At 46.8% G+C, this 22462-nt stretch overlaps 1 protein-coding gene across 1 annotated transcript in view; it reads right to left on the bottom strand.

Moving 5' to 3' along the window:
• The window catches only part of SYT17 (synaptotagmin 17), a 34030-nt gene extending 11611 nt beyond the window's left edge, over positions 1–22419 (bottom strand). The window contains exons 1-7 of the mRNA XM_027683916.1: positions 22369–22419; positions 19130–19147; positions 17626–17774; positions 12389–12537; positions 11348–11967; positions 2412–2532; positions 1564–1719 (exon numbers count right to left, since the gene is read on the bottom strand). Coding sequence (XP_027539717.1) covers positions 1564–1719; positions 2412–2532; positions 11348–11967; positions 12389–12537; positions 17626–17774; positions 19130–19147; positions 22369–22383 — 1228 coding nt within the window. The 5' untranslated portion in view covers positions 22384–22419. The remainder of the gene's footprint in view (positions 1–1563; positions 1720–2411; positions 2533–11347; positions 11968–12388; positions 12538–17625; positions 17775–19129; positions 19148–22368) is intronic.
• Between the last annotated feature and the right edge of the window lie 43 nt (positions 22420–22462).

The raw sequence follows: 22462 nt of genomic DNA, 5'->3' as shown, positions 1-22462 counted from the left end.
CCCTTTGCACAGAAAAATTTAATCAGAGATCCACTCATTAATACTGACTTCATCCACTGTGGTGAAGAGCAGCATATTTCCCTCACCCTCCTGTCTGCACAAAGCTGCTACTCTGTTTGCCTTTTCTGCTACTAGTAGGAAAAGTGCAAAACAAAGAATAGAGCGTTTCCCACCTGTCAAAAGATCACCTGATGGAAGCTTCCAAGAACAAACTCATCGCTGCACATGCAAGGTACAGTCAGGGTGACATGCATGCAAAACAGTGATTAATTATAGATGTTTTGCTGAGGAAATTTCTGAGCATGAAGGGCAAAATTTAAATTGCTGATCAGCATCACATTTGTTCTACTATGTTTGGAAACAAACTAATGGGTTGGAATTAGCCTCCTTGTACCAGCTTTGACACCTGTATCTGCCATGTAAAAAGTAAAATTAAAAAATACTTCAAAATACATCCTCTTAGAAGCAGACTCCTTTCTTTTCATCAAAAAAGGGTGAGTTATGGGTGGAAAGTTGACAAAAAAAGGTGTTTGTGAAGCATGAGAGCCCAGCGTGGTAGAAGAGTGGGGGTCCCACCACCCAGCCCCTCTGACCCTCCAGACAGCAAGATGGTCCGACCCTGCTCCTGATGGTGCCCGAGCTCCACAGCTCCACAGGCTGGGTGAAACCACGGTGTGGGAGGGAAACCCACCCTTCATCAGGGTCCCTGCAGCCCTGCTCAAGATCCCTCTGCTGGGAAATGGCAGAGAATGCCACCAACCACAGCAGGTCCCTCACCCAGTGCTGCTGCTCAGCCAGGGACCATCCCCACGCTCTGCAACTCCAGCTCCCAGCAGCAGCACCTCGACTGCCAAGCTCTACTGCCTGGTTTTACGCCTCTAGAACGAAAATAGGAGATTCAGAAATTGTTTAAAAATAAGAATTCCTATGCCAGCCAAACATCTCCAGCGCTGACAAAGCTCTTGAGTGAAGTCAGCTTGGGACTGCTCCTGGCCCACAGCCTGCATGGTCTGTGTCTGGGTCCACCTCAGCTGTGCCACACAGGGCTTGGCACTGAATCCCAGCCCTTCAGAAATAAAGGCATGAACAAACCTCCTTACAGAATAAGAGAGGTCAATGTGAAACACCTCCAGCTGCATCATCTCACCAGCAAACCATGTCAAATTTTTGCCAGTGCCTGGGCTCTGGGATCATTCACTGCTGCCCTCTCATTCTTCTAATTTTTGACTTTGTGCCCAAGTTGGCTGTCACTGAGAAGTGCAATTAATGCTCCTGCTTTTCCTCTGCACAAAAGCATTCCAAGTGGCACCAGTTAAGCCAGGACTGACACAGTGTGCTCCCAGCCAGCTCCAGCTGTTGGGTGGCAATGCTGGGAACAGCTTCTGCAGAGGACAGAGTACAAATTAAGCTTCCCTGGAGACCCCAGCAATGGCCACCTCTTGCAGGGTGGCTACTGGGACAAACACTGCCCTGCATGGGCTCATCTGCACACTCACAACTGCTGCTTTGTTCACCCCAGAGCCAACCATGACCATGCTGAGCCAGTAACACCACCACAATTACCTGTGAACACCAGACTGGTATTCTCCAACTCTTCCTGTGGAACCTTGAAGCTGAAGGACTCATTGTAGAAGGGATCTATCGTGCCCCGCATGCAGGAGGTCTTCTTGGTTTTTGTTAATTTTAATCCATGAACAAGCTGAATTTTCACAAAGGGATCTGGCAAAAAGCACAAGGCACAGGCTCTGCATTACAGGCATCATGAGTCAGTACCCCTGTTCATGAAAGCTGGGCACTACAGGGATGGACCATGATGAGAAACAGCCTTTGGAAATGGTAGGGACTTGTACCCCCACACTGCTCCCAGGGATTTGCAGTGGAGACAAAAGTCAGGCAGCTGGATTGAAAACAGTCCTTGCCAAAACCACAGTTAATGACAGCCTTGATACAGACCAAGCATATTGTTCTTTTTGGAAAATGCCAATATTCTGGCAGCAGCAGTGGCTGGGGCAGGGAACATGGGAAAAACACCTGAGAACATAAGCATGAAGCAGTTACCAGCCAGCATGCTCAGAGCCAGCAGGGAGCACTGCCCACGGGTTGCCTTACAGAACACAAGGGGGAAACATTAAAGCTCCTGGTTCCTCATCTCACCCTGGTACAGAGATTTTTACTTTAAATATGGCAAAAGTATTGACATCCTCCCTTGTATCTCAGGGTAAGCGCTCCGAATACTTTCATTATTATTGGTTATACATTTAAGATGAATATCCAGAGCCTTGTATAGATAAGAACTGAGCATCCAAGTCCCCCTGGGTCCCCCACAAATTGCTGCCTCACCACTGATGTGCTTTAGAGGCACATATATATAATCTGTGCATGAGTAATGTGAGAAATTCACTGCCCTTTACCTGAACCTTGGCTCATGTCTGTCTGAAGAAGCTGTTTTGCTCTGATGATGTCCACGTTCAGTCTTCCCGCGCTGGGTAGATAGTTTAGTGACAACAGCAGCTCTCCCAGCTCCACTTCATTCTGCAAGGAAAAGGCAATGTGGAAATTTAGAACAGAGCTCAGAGGGGAAGGGAAGAGAAGGAAGAGAAATTAAATAAATCCCATTTGTCTAAGTGCCTGAAAAATGAATTTTAGTCACGCTCTGAACTGCAACCAAGAACCATCTGGTGGTTCCTCGTCCTAACCAGAAACAAGAAAAAATACTATCCCCAAGTGAAAATTGTTCTTTAATCACTGATTCTTCACCAGCTTTTCAGCAGCAACGCAAAGAGGACTTAAAAGGAGGCAGAAATACAAGGTCAGTAGTTTCTACCTGCTCCATTTTGAATGGTTCCAGGTGTTTCTGATCTTAGCCACATGCAGAACATAAATCCATTGGAGAAGACATTATCTTTACTTCCCAGCCCCCAGGGACCACACCAGCCACTTAGGAAGTTCAAGCATGCAGTGGTTAATGTACCCCTGGGTCACAAGAAAGCAGTTCAGAGGAGACATTCCCTCAGCATCCAGCCATCTACCCGGAGACCACGGCACAGCCTGACTGTGCCCTTGCTGTTCATCAGGCTGCACCACGGCCACAGCTCTACTTCAATACAGCTGTGCAGCCATTATTTCTTTTCCTTCTACTTAATGATGCGTAAAACTAGTAATTAAAGAGCTGGAGAGCTGATATCACTGCTCCTCTCCTGTCTTGCACAACCTGGCTCTGACATGCTCTCATTGTCAGATGCAAAATACACACACTGAAACAACTCTGGAGCCTGAAAACACCCCAGCCAGTCCAGGAAGGGCATTGATCCATCTGCCTTGTCCTGCCTCAGGTCCACAGAGGAGTGCAGAGCTAGTTCTTCATCCCAAATAGTCAAACAGTTCAAAACCAAACTAGATCAGGTGGTTACAGCCCATTTCCAAGAGGAAAAAGAGCGGCAGTGGTATTGCAATCATTACAAAAGGCTTAAATATCTTTACTGATGCCCCATATATTAGATTACAGAAACCAGAAACTAAAAGGCTGGGTACACAATAAAGTAAAAAGCTCTGAGACACAGTCACAGCCTGAACTGACCCAAAGAACCAGGTTCATCAGCAGATGGGGCAGCACACAAGGCACAGTCCCTGGCAAAGACATCAGTGGCTCAGGGAAATTGAGGCTGGGGCTGCTGGGAAACCCAACCAGTTCATGGCTATTCAGCTGCAAGTGGAAAAGTACAATTTCCACTGGGCACAGAAGAATCAGAAGGCTCAGACCAAACCCAAGTGGGCACTCAGGAGCAGCACAGCACCTCCTGCCTGGCTGGCCAGCAGCCTCCAACAGCAGGTCACTTGCTGCTCACCCAGCAAGCCAAGCACTAAAAGTGATGCAAGGTAATGGCATTAGAAGTTTTTCCCAAGACACTCGTTCATGCTTTTCAAGTGTGCCCATAATTCTGTTAATTATTTTAAGGGAAGGAACATGCAGGCCCCACCTCCACAGAGGCCATGGCAGGATGGGTGTGCTCAGAGCCAGCAGGGAAGAGCAGCCCCACTGCAGGCAGCACCAGCAGCATTTGGAGCCGTAACACAAGGTCTTTTCAGAAGGAAGCCCAGATCCCTGGGTAGCTCACCTCCCCGGGCAAGTGACTCAGCCTTTTCAAGGCACTTAATTCCAGCAGCCAACTGCCTCTGATATTATAAATGCATTATTTCCAGCTTAGCCACGAGGATCTGGGAAACATGCTTCAAATCCTGCCCTGGTGCCTGAGGGGACGTCAAGCACTCGAGAAAATGAATCAGTTGTCAATAGTCACCACACTTTCCTCCCCGGCATGTCAGGCTGGCACTGCCCTCACTGTGCTGCTGCACCACATCCACCAGGTTTCTCCTGCAGTCCCCTGCCATCATTAGCAAGCAAGCAAAGAATTCACAGGTTGCCCCGAGAAGTGGGAGGTAAAAGGCACACCTCCAAAACCTATGAGAGGTTCTAGTTCCCTATGCTTTCCCCGAAAAGCTTTGCTGATGTGACAGTCTTGCTCACCCGCACCTTGGAAACACTCTGTGCTGCTGTACCCACTGACCCCCGTGCCCATCCCCTCGGTTCACAGGCATCTTCACCAGCATTAGAGCATGCTGTGCCGGGGGCAGCAGGCACAGAAGCGTGGCTCTCGTTCTGTCACACACACTGGAGCATCCCCAAACCTCAGGCTCACACAGGGGCTGAGCTGAGAAGAGGGATCAGGCACGAGAGGTGTCACCGGCACGCTGTTCAATGTAGGGCAAGGAAGTGCCTGAATTTTACGTTTCCTGGGTCTTTTCATCAGGAAACTAAAATGCTGTTGGTTTTGCCTTCAATACTTTGCTCACAGAAGGCAGCGTGCAGAGGTGCCCCTATGAACCCGTGCTAAGGCATCATTTCAGTTGCCATTATTATGCTGATGACGTGCTGAATTCTGCCGAGATCCCAGATGACCCTGGAAAAGCAATTTCCTGTTTGATGAGATGCGGGAGTGACACCAAGTCTGGGATGTCTGAGACTCTCCTGAAGCTCTGATTAACATTTCACTCCTGGCTGTTCCTCTCCACAGCTGTATTACACAGCCAGGTCGGATTTGCAGCCCTGGGCTCGCCTGTGATCCAGAACCTTCTGCAGTTACTGCCTGGGTTGAACCCAGAAATTTTGAAGCAGAATTCTTTTTTCTTCTTTTCTGTCATCTCTGAAACACAAAGAGGCTCCCCTAAAGGAAGATGAGCTTCTAACTCATGCCATTTGCACATCTTGTTCGGACCAGGGTAATTCCTTGCTCAAAGCCCCCCAGACTGTTTGTTGTGCATTGCTATAACACCAGCAAAATTCTGCAGCTGAAACCCTCCCCAGTTCCCAATGGGAACCAGAGCACATTACATCAGCACAGACATCTATGCAACACTCCTAATGAAGTTTCAGATTGATTTTCTTCCTCAAGGTTATCTGTGATGATACCTCTAGGCACATTAAAAAAACTGATGGTTTAGAACAGTTTGCTCTAACAGGTTTTCTACAGCATCCTATGACACACAGCCATCATTTTGGGAAGGCTGAGCTATTAAGGATCAGAACCTGAAAAAAAAAAAACAACTTACCAATGGATAAGAAGAGTGTTTCCTACTTAAGGTATATTGAAAAGAGTCACAAAATCCCTTCTAAAGTGTAACTGTCTTTGCATCTGTTTGGACAGCCATAAGAAAGCCTCTGTTGTGCAAAAAGCTTTAGGAAGAAGATATCCTATGGAGAGGTCCTGCCCACAATGGGCAACCCCTCCTCTGGGCTCCTCCTCAGCAAAATACACCCCACAACATCCCAGTCCTCCGCAGAAAGGGCAAGAAGTGAACAACACAGAGGGGAAGGGGTGAGGTGACTGAGATGACAGCTGGAAGCAGAAGAGATAGATAAGGATAAAGAGAAAACAATAAAGAAGAAAAATTGCTCAGTGATGGAGCTTTAAAAACTGAAGAGAGAAAGGAGGAAAAAAACCCAATGAAATGGAAAATACAGAGTGAAAGAAAGATGGTAGAATGTTATAATACAAAACAGGAAAACAAACATAGGTTAAGAGCTAAAAATACTGTTATCATGACAGACAGTAATCCATCATGGCTGTCTGTCTCAGTTCCCACAACTCCAGTGACCTGAATGGTGGGGGTATCCTTCCCTCTGCCAGGCTTTGCCCAGGGCATCTCCCACACTGGCCACAGGTGAACTGCCAGGTTGATTTCAACATCCTGCTGCTGAGCAAGCATGGCCCCACATAACCAATCCACACTCATCATCAGTGATTCTGCATCATTCCTTCAACTAAACAGCCACTAAGCTTTTGGATAGTTAAAAAAAAGATGGAGAAAAAGGAAAAAAAATCCCTTACAACATTCCCTTTCATATTTAACTTCCCATGACTGTCACAAACATGGACCCCCATTTCACACTGATGCACACAGCCTTGAGCCAGCTGTTGTGCCAACTCTCTGAACTAAATCTCTGTCTGTCCAGCACTTTCTGCCTGTATGAGACATGGGGATGGCATTAATTTCAATAATACACTGTGCTACCAAATGCAAGGCATCATCCCCATTCCCCAAGGATGGCTCCTCCTCAGGGCTGCAATGGATAAGCCAAGAAACATGGGCACCAAGAGCAAACCTGGTACATGCACAACTGGGCGCCTCCAAGCCACATACCATAACCACCTGGCAGAGCAGATACCACTAACAGCCAAGGGAATGTTCTTAAATCAGTCACTACCTGAAATCCTTTCTCCCTTTTCCTCCCCAGCCAAGGCACGGTAAGAACAACGGTGCAGTACTTGTAGGCTTATCCCTGAGATGGGAATGAAAAATTGCAAAGCTGCCACAGCAAAGCCACTCTGTTTGTGGAGCACATACCATCTCAAACATAAGAACTGACAGGTCATTCTAGTGCAATCGTAGTATGAACTTAAAAAAGCAAGTCCAATACATACTCCCTCTACTACAAAAACGGCTTAATTTGAGGGAAGAAGGAATTTCATGCTATTTTCCCATCACAACCAGGCAAATTTTTTTTCCTTTTGCAGAATGATCTCCAAGCTCTCATTACTGCTGGTCTAAAACATTTATTCCTGCCCACTCAAATCTGCCAAAAGAGAAATGAATCATATGTCAATAAAACTTGGGGTCCTGAACATGTGCTTCAGAATTAGTTTCAGCGGCGAAATGTGCGAATCTGAGCCCAGTTACAGCAGGGCCTGCCAACTTCATTCATGGTAATTAAGCAAAGCCACACACATTTCAGGGGATATTTAAGGAGCGCAGAGTGTTCCTATGGGGACTGGACTCAAGAGCCTTTCCATGAGCTTTAGAAAGGCATTAATTACCCTGCAAGAAAAAGCCTCCCAGAACTACCAAACATAAAGAATTTGGCAATACCTGCACTGACATTTTCTGCAAGGAGTAAGTCCTTCTGCTTAGCTGCTGGCTCTGATGATACATGGGGTGGCAGCTCCCCCGTGCCTCTGCTCTGGACTCAACCCCACTAAGCACTGAATGCGTGATTCAAGCTCAGAGTGCTCATGTGCAGTTACAGCCTTCTGCCTGAGGCTTGACATCCAGTAGTTTATTGCACTGAGAGGACAGTCCACTGCTCACCCACACTCCGGTTCTCTGAGCACCCATTCCTGACACAATGAGCAGGGCAGTGCTGCACCGCCCGCCTCGCCTCGTTACAGCCAAGGGAAGTTCTCCAGCTGTTCATTCTCAAGCAACTCCATGAGCTGGTAATGAAGATATTCCTCAATTAATGACAATGGGCTTTTGCCCATTGAGGAGCTAGCTGTACATCCCACCCACATCCCAAGATAAGGAGCTTATCTCAGCCCCGCTCACATTGGAGCCAATGGAGCTGTTTGTTTGCTGGACCACGCCTCACCTGGGAGCAGCTCAGTGTCCCTGCTGACACTGCACACACCAAAAGATTCCTGTCATTCCCCTCCTTTTTTCAGCTCACTGGTGCTGGCACAGTCCTGTACTAAGGCAGTGATCCAGCTCTGGGCTTGATGGGGCTCAGCATGATGGTGGGACAAGGATTCAGCACTTGACTTTATCCACACACTATGCCAGTGGCTTCCAGGTGGAGACAGCAAGTGCAAAAACAGATGTTCTCATTAACTGATACCATTTGGCCTCTTTCTCTGCTCTTCCACAAACCCTGCCACTCCCACCAGTATGAAGAGAAAACTTTCTCCACAGCTCCTGCCATCTGGATTCACTTTTCTCCCTCTCTCCAGCTCATGATGGTTCTGTCCATAAATTCCAGTAAAAAAAAAAAAAAGAGAAAAAAGAAAAATTCACGTATTTTGTGCCTTTCATCTTTACATATCATGTCTATGACTGTCTGTGTTTCTTTCCCTCTGGTTACTGGTTTTCCAAGCACCTGCTTCAGCATTTTCTCCAACCGGATCTTTTATCCCTGCGGGGGTGCTGCCAGCTGCTGCTCCGTGTCACAGCCCCGGGGCAGCCAACCCAGACTGGCAAATTTTCCTCCAGTAATGATCAGAACTGCACCACAGCAGCTTCGTGTTGCTTTTCAGAATCCAAGGAGAGGAACCTTCTGCAAAATAAAGTGCTACTGCACGTAGATTTTTCTTTTTTGCCCCTGTCTATCACGATCTCACAACACAAAGCACACTTCAGCAGCCTCAGGTTCAATCCAACAAGAAACTGATAAAGGCTGTCTGTCCCTCAGAGAATCAAGCAAAAAAATGAGAAGTATAAAAAATTGTCAACATGTCAAATCTATCATTCCACAGGCAGGAGGTTCCAACTAATCATAAAAAACCCTCACAAATTTCTAGCACGAAGCATCACTGTGATCGAAAGACATTAAAATGCATTTTTTCAAAGCAATAAGCTTTACTCTTCTACTTCTTCCAGGATTTATTTTAACCCTTTGATCAATTAATTTAACTTCAGTTATCAGTAAGATGAAATACACCTCACTAAATGAAAATCTTATCATTGAGAAAACATGGGAAGATGATACCAAACATCCTCCCAGGATGTCCTGTACAAGCACTGTTGTTCCCTTTGCAGTAGCAGTCTGGCAGTTGAGGTAAAAAGAACAAGGAGGTATGAAAAGACCAAAACAAGGCTGTTTACTAATCAAGGCATGAAGGACTTTGCTTAAGTTTTTCCATATGATAGCAAGGAAATAAATTCAAAAGGGTTCTAGGGTTAGGCCTGCCCATTCAAACAGAGTTTTCTCTTTCTCCTTCCTTTTATAAATATCAGAAATGACAACTTCTGCATAAATAATTTATCTTGAATACTGGTGAAGCAGACAGCACTGCTGAAAACAGCAGCAGCTTTCAATAAAACTTTGGAGAGGGGGAAAAGGAAGAGCTGGCTCTGAGCTTGGCACACAAAGGCAGAGATGATCTTGTCTAATCAAGGTCTGTATTAGCTGTGGAATGAGTCCATGTTACTCATAAAGAGATACATAATTCAGGGAAGTATTTATCATGCAAAAGTAGGGGGTGGCAGGGAGAAACAAAATGCATGGTGGGAATCACAGGAGGATAAGGGGATGCAAAGAGGAGAGCTCTGTCCTCAGATGCACAACACAGAGCCCGTGATGAACTGCTAACAGCAAAAATAAAAGGTTGCAGGCACTTGTAAATGAACATCTGGGGGAAAGGCTCAATGAGGGGAGCCCAGGGATATGGTTTAATGGTGACCTTGGCAGTGCTGGGTTAACAGTTGGACTTGATGATCTTAAAGGTCTTTTCCAACCTAAACAATTCTGTGATTCTATGATTTTCCTTACAAATCACTTTGTAACACAACGGTTCCCTTGTCCCTCACTGTCACTCTACTGAGCAAAGCAGATCTCACTGACATGAAGACATGCCCTACATTAAAGACATTTTCAGGGACCCCATGATTTTGATTTGTGCACAACTTTCAAAACTTTCCTTTTTTGCCTGAATATCGTTCAAGAAAATCCTGCAACACTCCTACAACTATTACAGCAAATCCAGTTGGCTCTCCTGCAGTTACCTGGAGTGTTCCTTCCCCTTACACAATGCAGCAGGTCTGAGCAGGAGGTAAAAGCACTCCTAGCCCTGCTGTGCACACACAGAGAGGCCAAAGCAGAGTCAGAGTCCGAGCTGGCTTCACTTATAAACAAACACTGCTCGGGGGATTTCACTTCCACAAGTGCCTCATCACAAGTTTCAACTCCAAATCAGACTCTCAGACCCACACTGTAAAACAGTAGTGAGGACAATGATTTACTGTTCATCTAATACCTCTGGCTATGCCACCCTTTTGTGAACACAAAAATCAAAGAAAATGTGAACCATACAACTTGACACAGGGTTTGATTCAGCAAAGGCTCTAAAACTTAAAAACTGCAATCCCAGAGCTGGCAAGAAACTGGGAGAGGCAACCTCATTACATCAACCTTGTGTGAAACTCCTGTCCTTAACACAAATATTTGAGATGCTGCTCACACTACGCTCTTTGCTTGGCTTTTTACAGGGTTCTGTGCTTCTAGCTATGTGGGTGATACTGCTAGTAGCAAATTTGGACGCTAACCACCATTCCTGGTTGCAAAGCTCAGAGCTTTCCACTGAACAGCCCTTTACCTGGCTGGCAAGGAGATGGCCCTTTCCTGAGAACACAGGTACAAGCACACAGGCCCTCTGCATCTCCTCTTCCCATCCCATTGCATGGTTGAATCTAGTTCAAAACACATACAACACGCCACTTGCATCAGACAAATATTTATGGCAAGTTTTGTTCCTTCAGGGACGTGATGAAAATAAATCTACCGCTCCTGTGCAAATTTTTGCTCATGCATTATGCCACAAGTCTGTAGAGATTTCATCTTCTATATGCTTAATTGAATCAAATCATTACTGAACTGGCATCAGTGGTTCCCCTCGTGACCTCAAAGCACAGGCAAGTTAACAACCACGGGAATGACCTGGGTGGGACAGTGTCCCTGCGGTGCCTGGGAATGAATGCAGGTCCCTGCAGTGACAAGAAACATCCCCCAAAGGGTGCAGACTTCCAAAGCAGTCTTGAGTTGTTCTCATTTAAGCTGACACAGGATCTTTGGTCATGCCATCTCCTTTGAATATTAAAGACAGCTCCTCTACCTCACATTGTTATAAAACCAGTCATAGGCCCACGTTATTCCAACCCAGCAGATTTTGTAGTAACAAGATGACAATGACTAATTAGAAACTGCATTACTTGCCAACAGGCAAAGGAACTGCACAAAAAAAAAAAACAACCCACAAAATAGTGAGAAAAATGGCATCAATAATCTGATAAATTCTGTTACCTGAGAACTAGGCACAAGGGCTTTCCACCAGTGTCCACCTTTCACAAGGTCTACATCGCTCAAGGGCATTGACACTTTGCCAATAACACAATGGCGTGAGAATTTGTCAAAATCCACTACAGTTAAAAGCAGAGTTCTTCTCTGGGCTTCTAAAAAGGGGATTTCAAATGTGTACCTCTCCTCAAACACCGGGTTCTGTGTTTTGCGTTTCACTCCGGTCTGCTTGGAGTTCTTCTGATCAGGAAGAAGGCAGATCTTCACATAGGGGTTGGAGTGAGCCATGTCTTGCCTTGAACCATCGTAAGAAATTGGAGGAGGCAGATCTTTAGCCTCGATGACTCGCACTATCAGATAATTATGCAGCAGATCATACTGTGTGCTAAAATGCAGCATGCCCAGCTGATACTTCGACAAGATCTCCTCATCTGTCAAGGAGTCCATATCATCACTATTTGAGTCAAGAGAGTACAGTCTTGGTTCAAATTTTCTAAAATAGTCATCTGGGGTGTAGGTTTTCCGCAGGATAGTTGGCTGAACTATTTCTTTCTTAGCTCCTATTATTCCAAACTCGATAGGTTTAATGTCAATTAGCGGAGAACTTGGCCTTCTCGACTCTAGATCTAAACAAGAGAAATGCACAAATACGATTGTCAGAAACTCAACTGAAGCAATTACAGGTGCACATCAACTTCAGGTGCTTCTTTGGGTACAGCTATCTTGTGTCTGCGCAATGCAGGCTCCACAGTGGGACTTTTCCCCATTGCACTGCCAACAATTAACAGCACCCTTAGCTACACCAAAGCACAAGCCCACCCACACTTTTCCCTCCCTGTCCATTTTCACGTGCAATTACCACACATATGCTTCAGCAAGAAAAACAGGGCTGGTCCCTTCTACTGTGTTCCTGCAGAACAGGATGAGATTTGAATCAATGTACCTTCAACTTGCCTTGATTCCCTGTCTAAAAGATGAAAGAGAAAGCACTACAGTTTGATTTTCTTTCCCACAAGAATTACATTAATGTTGGAAGGACGACCTTACTTGAAATCCGCCGCGTGAGGCTGTAAGTGGACCGTGATGTATCTGACGACGACCGCCTTCTGTCAGGGGAAACATCCTGAAGAGTGGGAGGCAGCTCGCTGATTGTATTATCAGAATCTCCATCTTTGTCCTCATTTTGGCTGCTTATCCTGTTATAAGGAGAGACCTTTGGATGATTCAACCCAGTACAAGGAGTATATACAGAATAACAATGTGTTCTGGCATTCCGGGTCTAATCTAGGGTGCTCATCCCTGGATGCTGTGGGGTATCTCCTGATCCATCTGGCAAGCAAAAGGCTGAGCAACTGGCTTCAAACCTATGTAAAAAACAGATTCTTTATCTTTCTGCCTGTCTTTCAAACAGAGTTTTATCGGTATTAAAGCACGACACAGGCCACAAAGGCACATGCAACTCAAATCTTGATCAGAAATATTATACTTGTCTCTAAGGAAAAAAATAGAAAAACCAAAACCCCACAAACCACAAACCTCAAACAGCAGCTTACTGCTGTAATTCACAGCTACACTTTGGAAGCACAGACTTTACCAGCAATGAACCATCATGGCAAACCTCTGTGATCAGATATCCCAAAGCTACCACACACCTTTCAGTAAAACATGGCTTTGCAGGTATACCAGTAAAGTTTCAAAACTTGATCTTATAAACACAATTCATCAAGAGCTATTTATTGACATGCTTTTTAAAATAATTGGCTGCTTTTTATCCACTTCTATAAACCAGACACAATTCTCACCACAGAGTAATTTTACTACCCAGGGGTCTTGGTGGGAGCAGGGAAGTTGGCAGGATCTAAATGACAAAGCAAATTTTGGTGAGAGCTGTAGCAGCTTTGAGAAGACTCAACAGAAGACTGGCATCACAGAGAAGTCCATGTGTAACTCCTGTTTCAGTGTGTTTAAATACATACACCTGCACACAATTTATTTTGTATATAACAACATTCTGGTTGCAAGCCTCAATGTGTCACAGCTGCAGTGGCTCCAAAAACCAGTGAGGACCTCCCAACTTGACTGAAAGAGGGGCAAGAGCAGACAGTAATAACTACAGGAGATAAAGTCTCCAACTGCATGCTCAGAGGGGAGTGCTGCCAATAGAAATGAAATCACACAACAGTGCATGACGTGTGTGCATCTGTTTTGCATCATGCAAAACAGCTCATCCACGAGACAGAAAATAGCAGCAGATCACAAGGAAAGTGTCAGCATGAAATGAGCAAAACAAAAGGGAATTCTGTGTGTTTTGCTTCCAATTCACCCTTTCTACGTGCATGGCTCAGCTGTGTATAAATGAAGTACGTTGAATCATTTTCATTAGTAACCAACAACTGGAGTAGAGCAATTCACATATTCTGCAAGAAGCAGTAAACTTGCAGAAAAGCCCCCCTAAATATAAAAAAACCCAACAACCAAACCCCCAAAATCAACTGGAAATTCTTATCCAAACCCATGAAGTTCACAGCAGGTTCTATGCAAATCTCACCAATTCAGACTCACACAACTCATCTACACTAAAAAAAAAAATCTGTTAATAATCAAAACCGAACCCTATGCTAAAAGAGGCATACAATATTTGCACAGCTCTGCAACCCATTAAAGGCAGTCCAAATCATGCAGTTTGATATATAATCAGTACTTGGAACACAAATAGCTTTTCCATGTATAAATGCAGGTCTACACAATCACAGGTGGCATTTGGATATGCTTGTGTTTGAGAAGCAAACGCACAGAATGAGGCGAAGGCAGGGTGAAAAGGGAATCAGGAAGAGAGGCATTAAGGATGTTCTACAATGGGTAAACGTAATAGTGAGTTAATAACATACAGATGACCTTTAGTAAGGAAATTGCTACTGAGCCACAATAATTTTTCCTCAAATAAACTTTGGCTCTGGTTAAAGCAGCTCTGTTTCTGTTTAATCCGAACCTTTGGAAAGAGGAGTCGTGTCCTGATTTCAATTCAGCCTCACAGTGTGCACTGTTTATCTTTGGGGTTTGTGTAGAATATTCTGTAACAGTCAACTCCAACATAAACCCTCATTCCCAGCCCATTTCTGCAAAGACCAGGATACAAGTGCTCCTCATGAAATAACAAGAAGCCACCAGGCACTCAGATCAATACAACTGGACTCACTGCAGGAAGGGTGCTTTTTTTCCCCCTAAGTTGTCACTGTAAAAAATTCAGAAAGTGAGAAAAATCCATAGTCTCCCAGGAGGAAGGGCTTTAACTTGCAGCTTTAACATCCCCTCCTGAATTTCCAGGACAATGAGGTGTCTCAGAGCTGCCAAAGGGAAGACCTACGGACAGAAAATAAAGGATGGGTCATTAAGCACAGGTATTCAGATGTTTGCTAGCTCACCAATGAGGACCATAAAAGCAGTTTTCTCCAGGGGAGTGGGTAGGAAGGTGAGGAATGAACAAACTGCATTCTGCATTACACCAGTGTCCTGGGCTCATGAAGAAATGGCAAGATGGAAAGATCTCAGCTGAAAACTTAGATCTATTTTTAAAACACTTTCAGGCTGCAAGCAGGGCAATAAATTGATTTGTTCCCAAATTCAATGCATGCATCGAAATGCAAAATACTGTGATGTCAAATCCGTTTTTTCTTGCAGGAGTTTCCACTAACTCCAAAAGCTCCCTTTTCAAAAATAAGAACTAAAAAAAAAGAATAAGGGGTCAACTGGCATACACAGATCTCTGAGCACTTAAAAACATACCCATCAAACACCTTATGCTAAAACCAAGTCCAAATTCTTACTCTGCTCACACATCTAACTCCAGACATTGTTCCCTACCTCCAAAACTGCATCTGGATATTTAAGAGCATAAGATCAACACAGTGAAAACAGAAATCTTCTTTGGCTTCCGAATTCTGAGCCAACAGAGGCTGCATGGGATCATTTCCACCTTAAACCTGCACACACAAAAAGCTTGGCTCTCCTGTTCATCAGCGAGCAAAACACACTGAATCTGGCTCCTGCCTTTTACTTTCTTTTCCTCTTCAGCTTCCAGATTCTTGTTCCTCTACAGGCTCATTTTTTCTCCTCTCAATCACATCCCCTTGACTCCTTTACCTCTCCATATCTCCTCTGCTCTCTTTGTCCTCCTCACTTAAATAATTTCTGGGTTCCCTCACCGTTTCCCAACAAAATCACCCTGGAAGCATAAATTATTGTCACATTCCCTGGCATTACCATGGGTCCATCTCAGCTCAAGAAGAGGAGCCCACTGCCCTTTGAAGCAAGCAAAGCCTGATCTCCAGCTTCTAAATCAATGTGTATTAGAGGCATCCTCAGAAATCCCAGGATTTGCAACAGTGCCACAGGAGATGGTGACTTCAGTGATCCCAAGGCATGACAGTGTCCCTGTACCCTCAATAAGCAAAGCTTATTCTCTCCTGTGTCCTCCTCTTTGGTGCCTCTGCCCCTCTCAGGCATTATCTCTGGGAACTCACCTTCTCTTGGCACTTAGGGAGACCTTAACTGCACCAAATCACCTGAAACCAGATGGAAAGATGGATATGTGGCCTGGGCTGGGGTCCCAGGGACTCTTCCCAGGGTTGTGAGTGTCCATAGGTGAAGAATAAAGCACAACAGGGTTGAAGAACCAGGTTGTTTTTTTCCAGAGCATGTTGTCTTCTGCTTATGGCCATTCCAGCAAGTTACTGTAGGAGCTTTCAGACAGAGCAGGACTGGGGGGAAACAATACAAGCTGGAGAAAGCATTTTATGAGTCCAAAGGTCTCCATGTTCGCTATCTGTGGCAAACTCCAACTCATCTGCAAAGCCACCATACCTCTAAGTTTTGAGATAAGAAGAACAGAGCTTCAGTGCCCACAATGCCCCTTCAGCCACACAGAAGGATCCAGGAGTCAGAAACTAAACCCACACCTCCAAACACACAAGATGTCCCTTCTGCTACTCAGCACACCCGACAAACTCTGAATCACCCTCTCACTACAAGCCCAGCTACTTGTTCCCAAGATGTAATTGCTCCTGTACCAATCTTTCCACGTCCAATACTGCAACCTCATCACTGTGCTCTCCTGTGCGTGATGCTTTCCTATTTAGCATTGATTTTGTTTCCATTCCCCATTAATTGCAGGTGAATCCATTTCTAGGTATATATCACACTCTCAAATATGCTGCTTCACATTTAAAAACCACTCTAACACATCTTTTTTTTATTGCTTCAGTATTAATTACCATCCTATTCTACCTGGATTCAAAAGAGGACACAGACAAGACTGCAATTTAAACATGAGAATTTATTTCATGTAGCACCAAGACATGAACCTTCCAGCCCTGAGACAGAGCAACAGTAGGTACTCACAGGAGTAGGAAAAATCACCTGAGTGTCTCAGTGCCTGGGTACCAAAGCCTGAGCATCACATGATGCACTAAAGAGGCCTCTTCTGTGCCACAAATTTTGGACACACTGTCCATCAAACAGTCTGCTCCCACAAAAGACAGCCCAGCCCAGCTGACAACACAGCCACTAAAACACTGGAGAGCTCTGCTCTCTTCTTGGTTTCATTAATGCCTCCACGGGGTCACCTCTGTGCCGCAGATTCCCAGTTGAGAGGGAGTCAAACAGGGAAGAATTCACTTACTTCCTTTGTAATGGGTTTGCAAATACACTAATCAGAGCTCCAGATAGAACCTGCTGCTGGTGCTGTGGTTCTTTAATGATTTGAGAAGAAATCTTGAAGAGTCCTAAGGTGATGCAGGAGATCAAGTCCTGCTAAATGAAACTTTAAATGAATCTCCCCTTCAGAGCACGTATGAGCCATGCCTTTCATCTGCCTATATGATAACCACCTTCACGCTAGGATAAGAAAATATTTCAAAACAACCTCATCAGCATTTCAGCCAAGTTGAAGTGCTCCAAAGGTCTGGTCCATTTGAAGAGGAAAGAGGACTGAAGATGAAAGGCATCTTTAGAAAAGGGCGCACAGCTAAGTCAGCTATCAGCGTGCTATGCCAGCTGACAAAACAACTTCTGTCTTACCCATCAGAAAAGGTTTTTACAAAGACTAACCTTGCTATTTGAGTTACCAGAGCTGCCCTTTGTCACCTTGCTGTGAGTAGCCTGCGTTCCCACCCTCAGGAGGTTCCTCCTTTCTAAGTGGCACCCTCTGAATGTCCCACTGCACCAACACTCTCATCACAGCTGAGCAGTCCTTGGGTAAAGCCAGGAAATTGTGCATCTAAACTTACAGCCAGGCTGGAGTTTGAGCAGGAAAAGGTCCCAGGATTTCAACTTCATCTTCATTTGTTTGACAACAGCTACAGTCGAAACACTTCTGACAACAATTTCTACAAGTCCACCGGCACAGCAAGAGATCCGAGATTCTAGCGAGCAGACCCTGAAGCCATTGGAAACCAAAGTACAACATTACAACCCATCAATAGCTATTGAGAAAAAACATTCAGCTGTATTTATGTTTGTGTTTCTGCAACAGAACATTAAGAACTGTATTTATTTCAGCTATACCAACAGACAAGTGCTATGCAGTTACCAGCCCAACCCCACCGATGCCATAACAAGGCAGGGAAATAAGCATTCTCTACAGGTATTTTCCCTCTAGTAGAGATTTATTATTATGTAGGTTGGCAAGAGGGTGATTTACAAAACACTGTGGTGTAGCAACATGCCAGAGTAGAAACATGCATATTCCTTCATGAACATCAACAAACTAATAGATCAGCAAACGTACAACAGAAGGAATTAAAAACAGAAGGTAAGTGAAAGCTCCAATTTAATCCAGAAAGGATCTATTTAATTAACGCAGCAGTGTGAACGCACCTGGTCCCTGTAGATGTACCAGTATGTAACATTTGTATGATCCACACACATACAGCATTACAGCCCAACAAACTCGCCACTAAAATGGATTAGCCAAAGCACACGATCCACGTCTCCCCTCTGCTATGATGATTAATTTAATGAAGAACCTTCAGTGATATTTTTAAAAAGAAGTTAGTTGACCCAGAAAAATACTTCATTTCTTAGGCTTCCCTGATGGCACTGGCAGCACCACCTGTAACAGTGCTCCTCTGCTGTGACAACCAGGGGTGTGAGCTCCCCATTAGAGGGGCAGCAGCCTGTGGCCCCACCTCCATGCCATCCCTACAGCCTTCCCTCTGCTTGCTTTGAGAGGAGCAGAGAGATAAACTTTAGCCCATTTCCCACCCACACCAAGTTCTGCAGTTCATGCAAAGGCTCATTAAGCAGCACAAGGGCACTGCTAAGAAAGGGCACTGCTCCACAGGCACAGGGGAGACACACAGCTGCCAGGGCACAGCACCTGCATCCAGGGTCAAACAGCGTTACAACTGTGTGTGACCCTGAAATGTTCCTAAGAAGCTGAAGAAATAAAGCATATGAGATTTTCTCCACAGATATCTCCCCAAAACACTCGAGACATTTGCAGTATTCATGAGTGTACAGATACAAGGGCATTACCACACCACAAGGGGTTTCCTTGGAGGAACTCTGATCTACAGAGAAGACTCCTCAGAAATGTGTCTTTCTGCTCCAGTAAAACACATATTTTTTTCCATAAACAAAATCTGGGCATTGAAAAACAAAAATTACCAGCCCAAAATGTGGTGCAGTACTTATATCTAGGACATCAGCAGAGAGTCAGAAAATACGAGACAATCCCCTCAGGATGGTGCGAGGAGACAGAGTGGGGAGTGAATCATCAGATTAACTCACCTCATTTATTGGTTCCAACTGTCCTTTTAGACATCCAGAATGAAGCAAAGGGAAACAAAATGAAAAAGACAAAAACAGGTTAGCAATGCTCAAATAACTTTAAATTTTCTGCCATGACATGCCCCAGCCTGGGATGAGCTTGAATTTCTGGCAAGACAGTACCCTGTAGATATTAGAGGAAGGAGAAGTCTCCTGACAGGGCATCAGTTTCTGCTGTTTCCAGTCCTTCTCCACCAAGCTTACTCTGCTTCTCCTTCCCCAGGAATGAAATTCCCAAATCCATCCTGGAGCAAAGTCCTGCTCATTGCTCCTTGCTAATGGGGTATCACAAGTAACCACTTCTTTTCTTTTCTTTAATAACCTGTCCCTAATTGCAGGAACTACTTGCTGATGACAGTAAACCACATCAAAATTTTCCAGTGGAAAAAAAAAAGGCTTTTCTCCAGATTCAGCCCATATCAATGCAGTTTCAATGCCAACTTGTTGCAGCAACATTTCTAGGAAGGGATACTCTCCATTATGCACACATCACTGGGCACCTTCAGCCTCATCCTCAGATGTGAGTTGAAGAATACAAAAGACAGACATTAAATGCTTGAGCCACACACTCCAAAAATCCACTCTGCAGCCACCTGCCCCAAATCACTGCCAAGACGTCATCACAAACCAGTGTTTTATTCACAAAGCCACCCTTGGAACATTATACTTGACTCATTTCATTTATAGCTGGAGACTTAGTAGCATTTCTGATGCCTGCTGAAATGTCTTTCCTATCGCATTCCCTTGATAACGCCTAAAAGTTTCCTAACTGTCCTGGATGTCTTTCTATAGGTGGAATCTCTAAAAAACAAACCCAAACAACACAAAACCACAGAACAGAACAAAACAAAACCAAAACAAACAAAAAAACCCCAAACTTCATTCTACTCTTCCACATGTAGAAACTGGTTCCTAGCTTTACGCTCACGACAGGGGCAAGATCAGCCTTTTATAAAGAAGCTGGGATGTAGAGGTTCCAAGAACTCTCCCATGGACCACATTTTGGTGCAAGTCTCCCTTTTAAACTTCTTGGAAGCCACTGCTTGCCAAACAGGCCACCACTTGTTAGAAGCACAAACTAAAATACTAGAAAAGCTGAAGTGCAATGTGACAAGACAGCGATTACAGATAACCATGGACCAATTGTTTAAGAAAACTGTAAATGGTTTAAAGGGCTTTGTCGTTCCTTATTCATGCAAAGTCGCAGTCAAAGCCACAGTGGTTTAGCAAAGCTGCAAGAAGGATATTTAAATTGCTCTAAAACAAAGCAGCTGGATCCATGCCACTCAATCGAATGCTGTAGCACGTGCCATGAGAAGAAATTGGCTTTTCCAAATGGCCCACAGGGATGCACGGCAGGCTCGTGTTAAACAGCCCTCCCGGTCACCATCAGTCACCAGAGACGTGAACCCAGCCCTGTGTGCCACCAGCCCAAGGGCACACACCACTGTCCCAAAGGTACCATGGTAAGTGAGCCTGTGACCACCCACAAATCTCCACCAGGAAACAGGAGGGCAGGGATAAGAACTAGACGTTACAGTGCTGAAGAGGTAAACAAGTCACCAGCACCATACGGGGCTGAAACGCAGGGCCCATGAAAGGAAAGCAAACACGACCACCTGTTCATCCACCTCGCTCACACCAGGCAGGTGGGTCAGGGCTGGGGAGGGGCAGAGGTTTAGGGAAGGATGCAGCAGTGAGCTGGCGCTGGGGGATCCCTGAGAGTACAGCTGCTGCAATGTACTCAGCAACCCTCAGAAAAGAGCCCAGCCCCTGGAGTCGGGGAGGCACCGTCATGCCCTGCCACATCATTCCAAGCTGGCCGAGCAGAGAACAACCCAGATGGGAGTCTCCAGCCCCGAGTGAACCCTCATCGAGGGCCAGGTGCACCCCTCTGCCGAGGCTGAGTGCGAGGCAGGGCTCCATCTCCACCCCCTGCTGCAGGGGCCCAGTCCCAGAGTCTGTGGGGGTCCCCTGCTCCAAGTCAGCAGACACCAATCCCAACCGGGTCCACAGACCAGTGACAACATGCCACAGTGGTGTGTCCCTGGGGATCCTGCAGCAGGGTGGGGTCCTCACTGGTGACAGACTGTATTGTGCCTCTGCAGTTACACCCCAGGAAAGGCTCACAAGCTCCATCGCAGTGAACACCACAGCCTGGGAAGAGTAGATCCGCGGGTGGCTCCTCACCATGGCTGACACCGCGGTGTGGGGATAACGCGGTGCTGCTGCTGTTCTGAGTCCCCATCCGGGTAGCCCACCTTGTACCCACGGGCTCCGACGGCCGTGCTGCCGAAGGCAGTGCCGTGTCCGGCCCCACTCGAGACCCTCGCCGAGCCGGGGGGCTCCGGGAGCCCCGAAGGACACCTCCGGTGGGGTCCAGCCGGGGCAGCTCCCTCAGCATCCCCGCTCCCACCCGGCGGACGCGGCGGCGGCTCAGCCCCGAGCGGGAGGGAACGGGGGGGAGACGGCGAGGTGGATGGAGGGGGACGCGGCCCCGCGGGACGGGGATGCCGAGTGGCGTCGGTAGCGGGGTCTGTAGCAGCGCCCGGCCGGCCTGCGAGGCTGGAGATGCCCCGCTCGTCTTCATCGCGAACTGGGCGGCTGCGCTCGGAGCAACGGGTGGGAAACGGGCATCTCGGGGGTCTCTCAGGGTCTGAACAAGCCCCACAACGCTGGGTGAGCCCATCCATCACCCCGCAGCCCGCAGCTCCCCGCAGCCCAGGGCGCCTGTGCCTCCCACCCCGCGGGTGCCCCTCACCCCGCCGGACCGTGCCCAGGCTGGAGGGGCCCATCGCATCTCAGTCTGCACGCGGGGTTCAGCATCCTCCTCCCTCCAAGAAGTCCTTGTGCAAAATCAGGACTCCCACGTCCCCGGGGCCATCCCGCTCCCCCGGCACAGAGGAGAGAGGCCCGAGGGCTGCTCGCCAACCCCGCGGGGATCCGCTCCCGCCCCGGCGCCTCGGGAGCAACAGCTGCCGGCCCCGCTCCTGCCCCGGCCCCGCCTGGCCCCTCGCCGGGAGCCGCTGTCGCCGCCGGGAACTCCTCCCTAGAAGTTCCCCCGAAGTTGTGCACCCGCACCGGGCACGGAGCACGGGAGGAAGAGGGGGGCCCGCCGCGGCACCGCACGCGTCCCGCAGACGCCCCAGACGCCCCGCCATCCCCAGGGATCAGCGGCGGCCCGGGGGCTCCGCACCCACCTGGATGTACGCCATGGTTCCGCGGGCGCGCCCGGCGCCTCCCGCCGCGCGGCTCCACCCGCGCCCGCCGCGCAGCAGCCGCAGCGGCACCGGC

This window comes from Neopelma chrysocephalum, unplaced genomic scaffold (genome assembly GCF_003984885.1).
Source record: "Neopelma chrysocephalum unplaced genomic scaffold, ASM398488v2 Primary Assembly neopelma1_65, whole genome shotgun sequence".
NCBI lineage: Eukaryota > Metazoa > Chordata > Aves > Passeriformes > Pipridae > Neopelma > Neopelma chrysocephalum.
The sequence above is the reverse complement of the archived record's forward strand: the minus strand, read 5'-3'. Positions and strand labels throughout refer to the sequence as shown.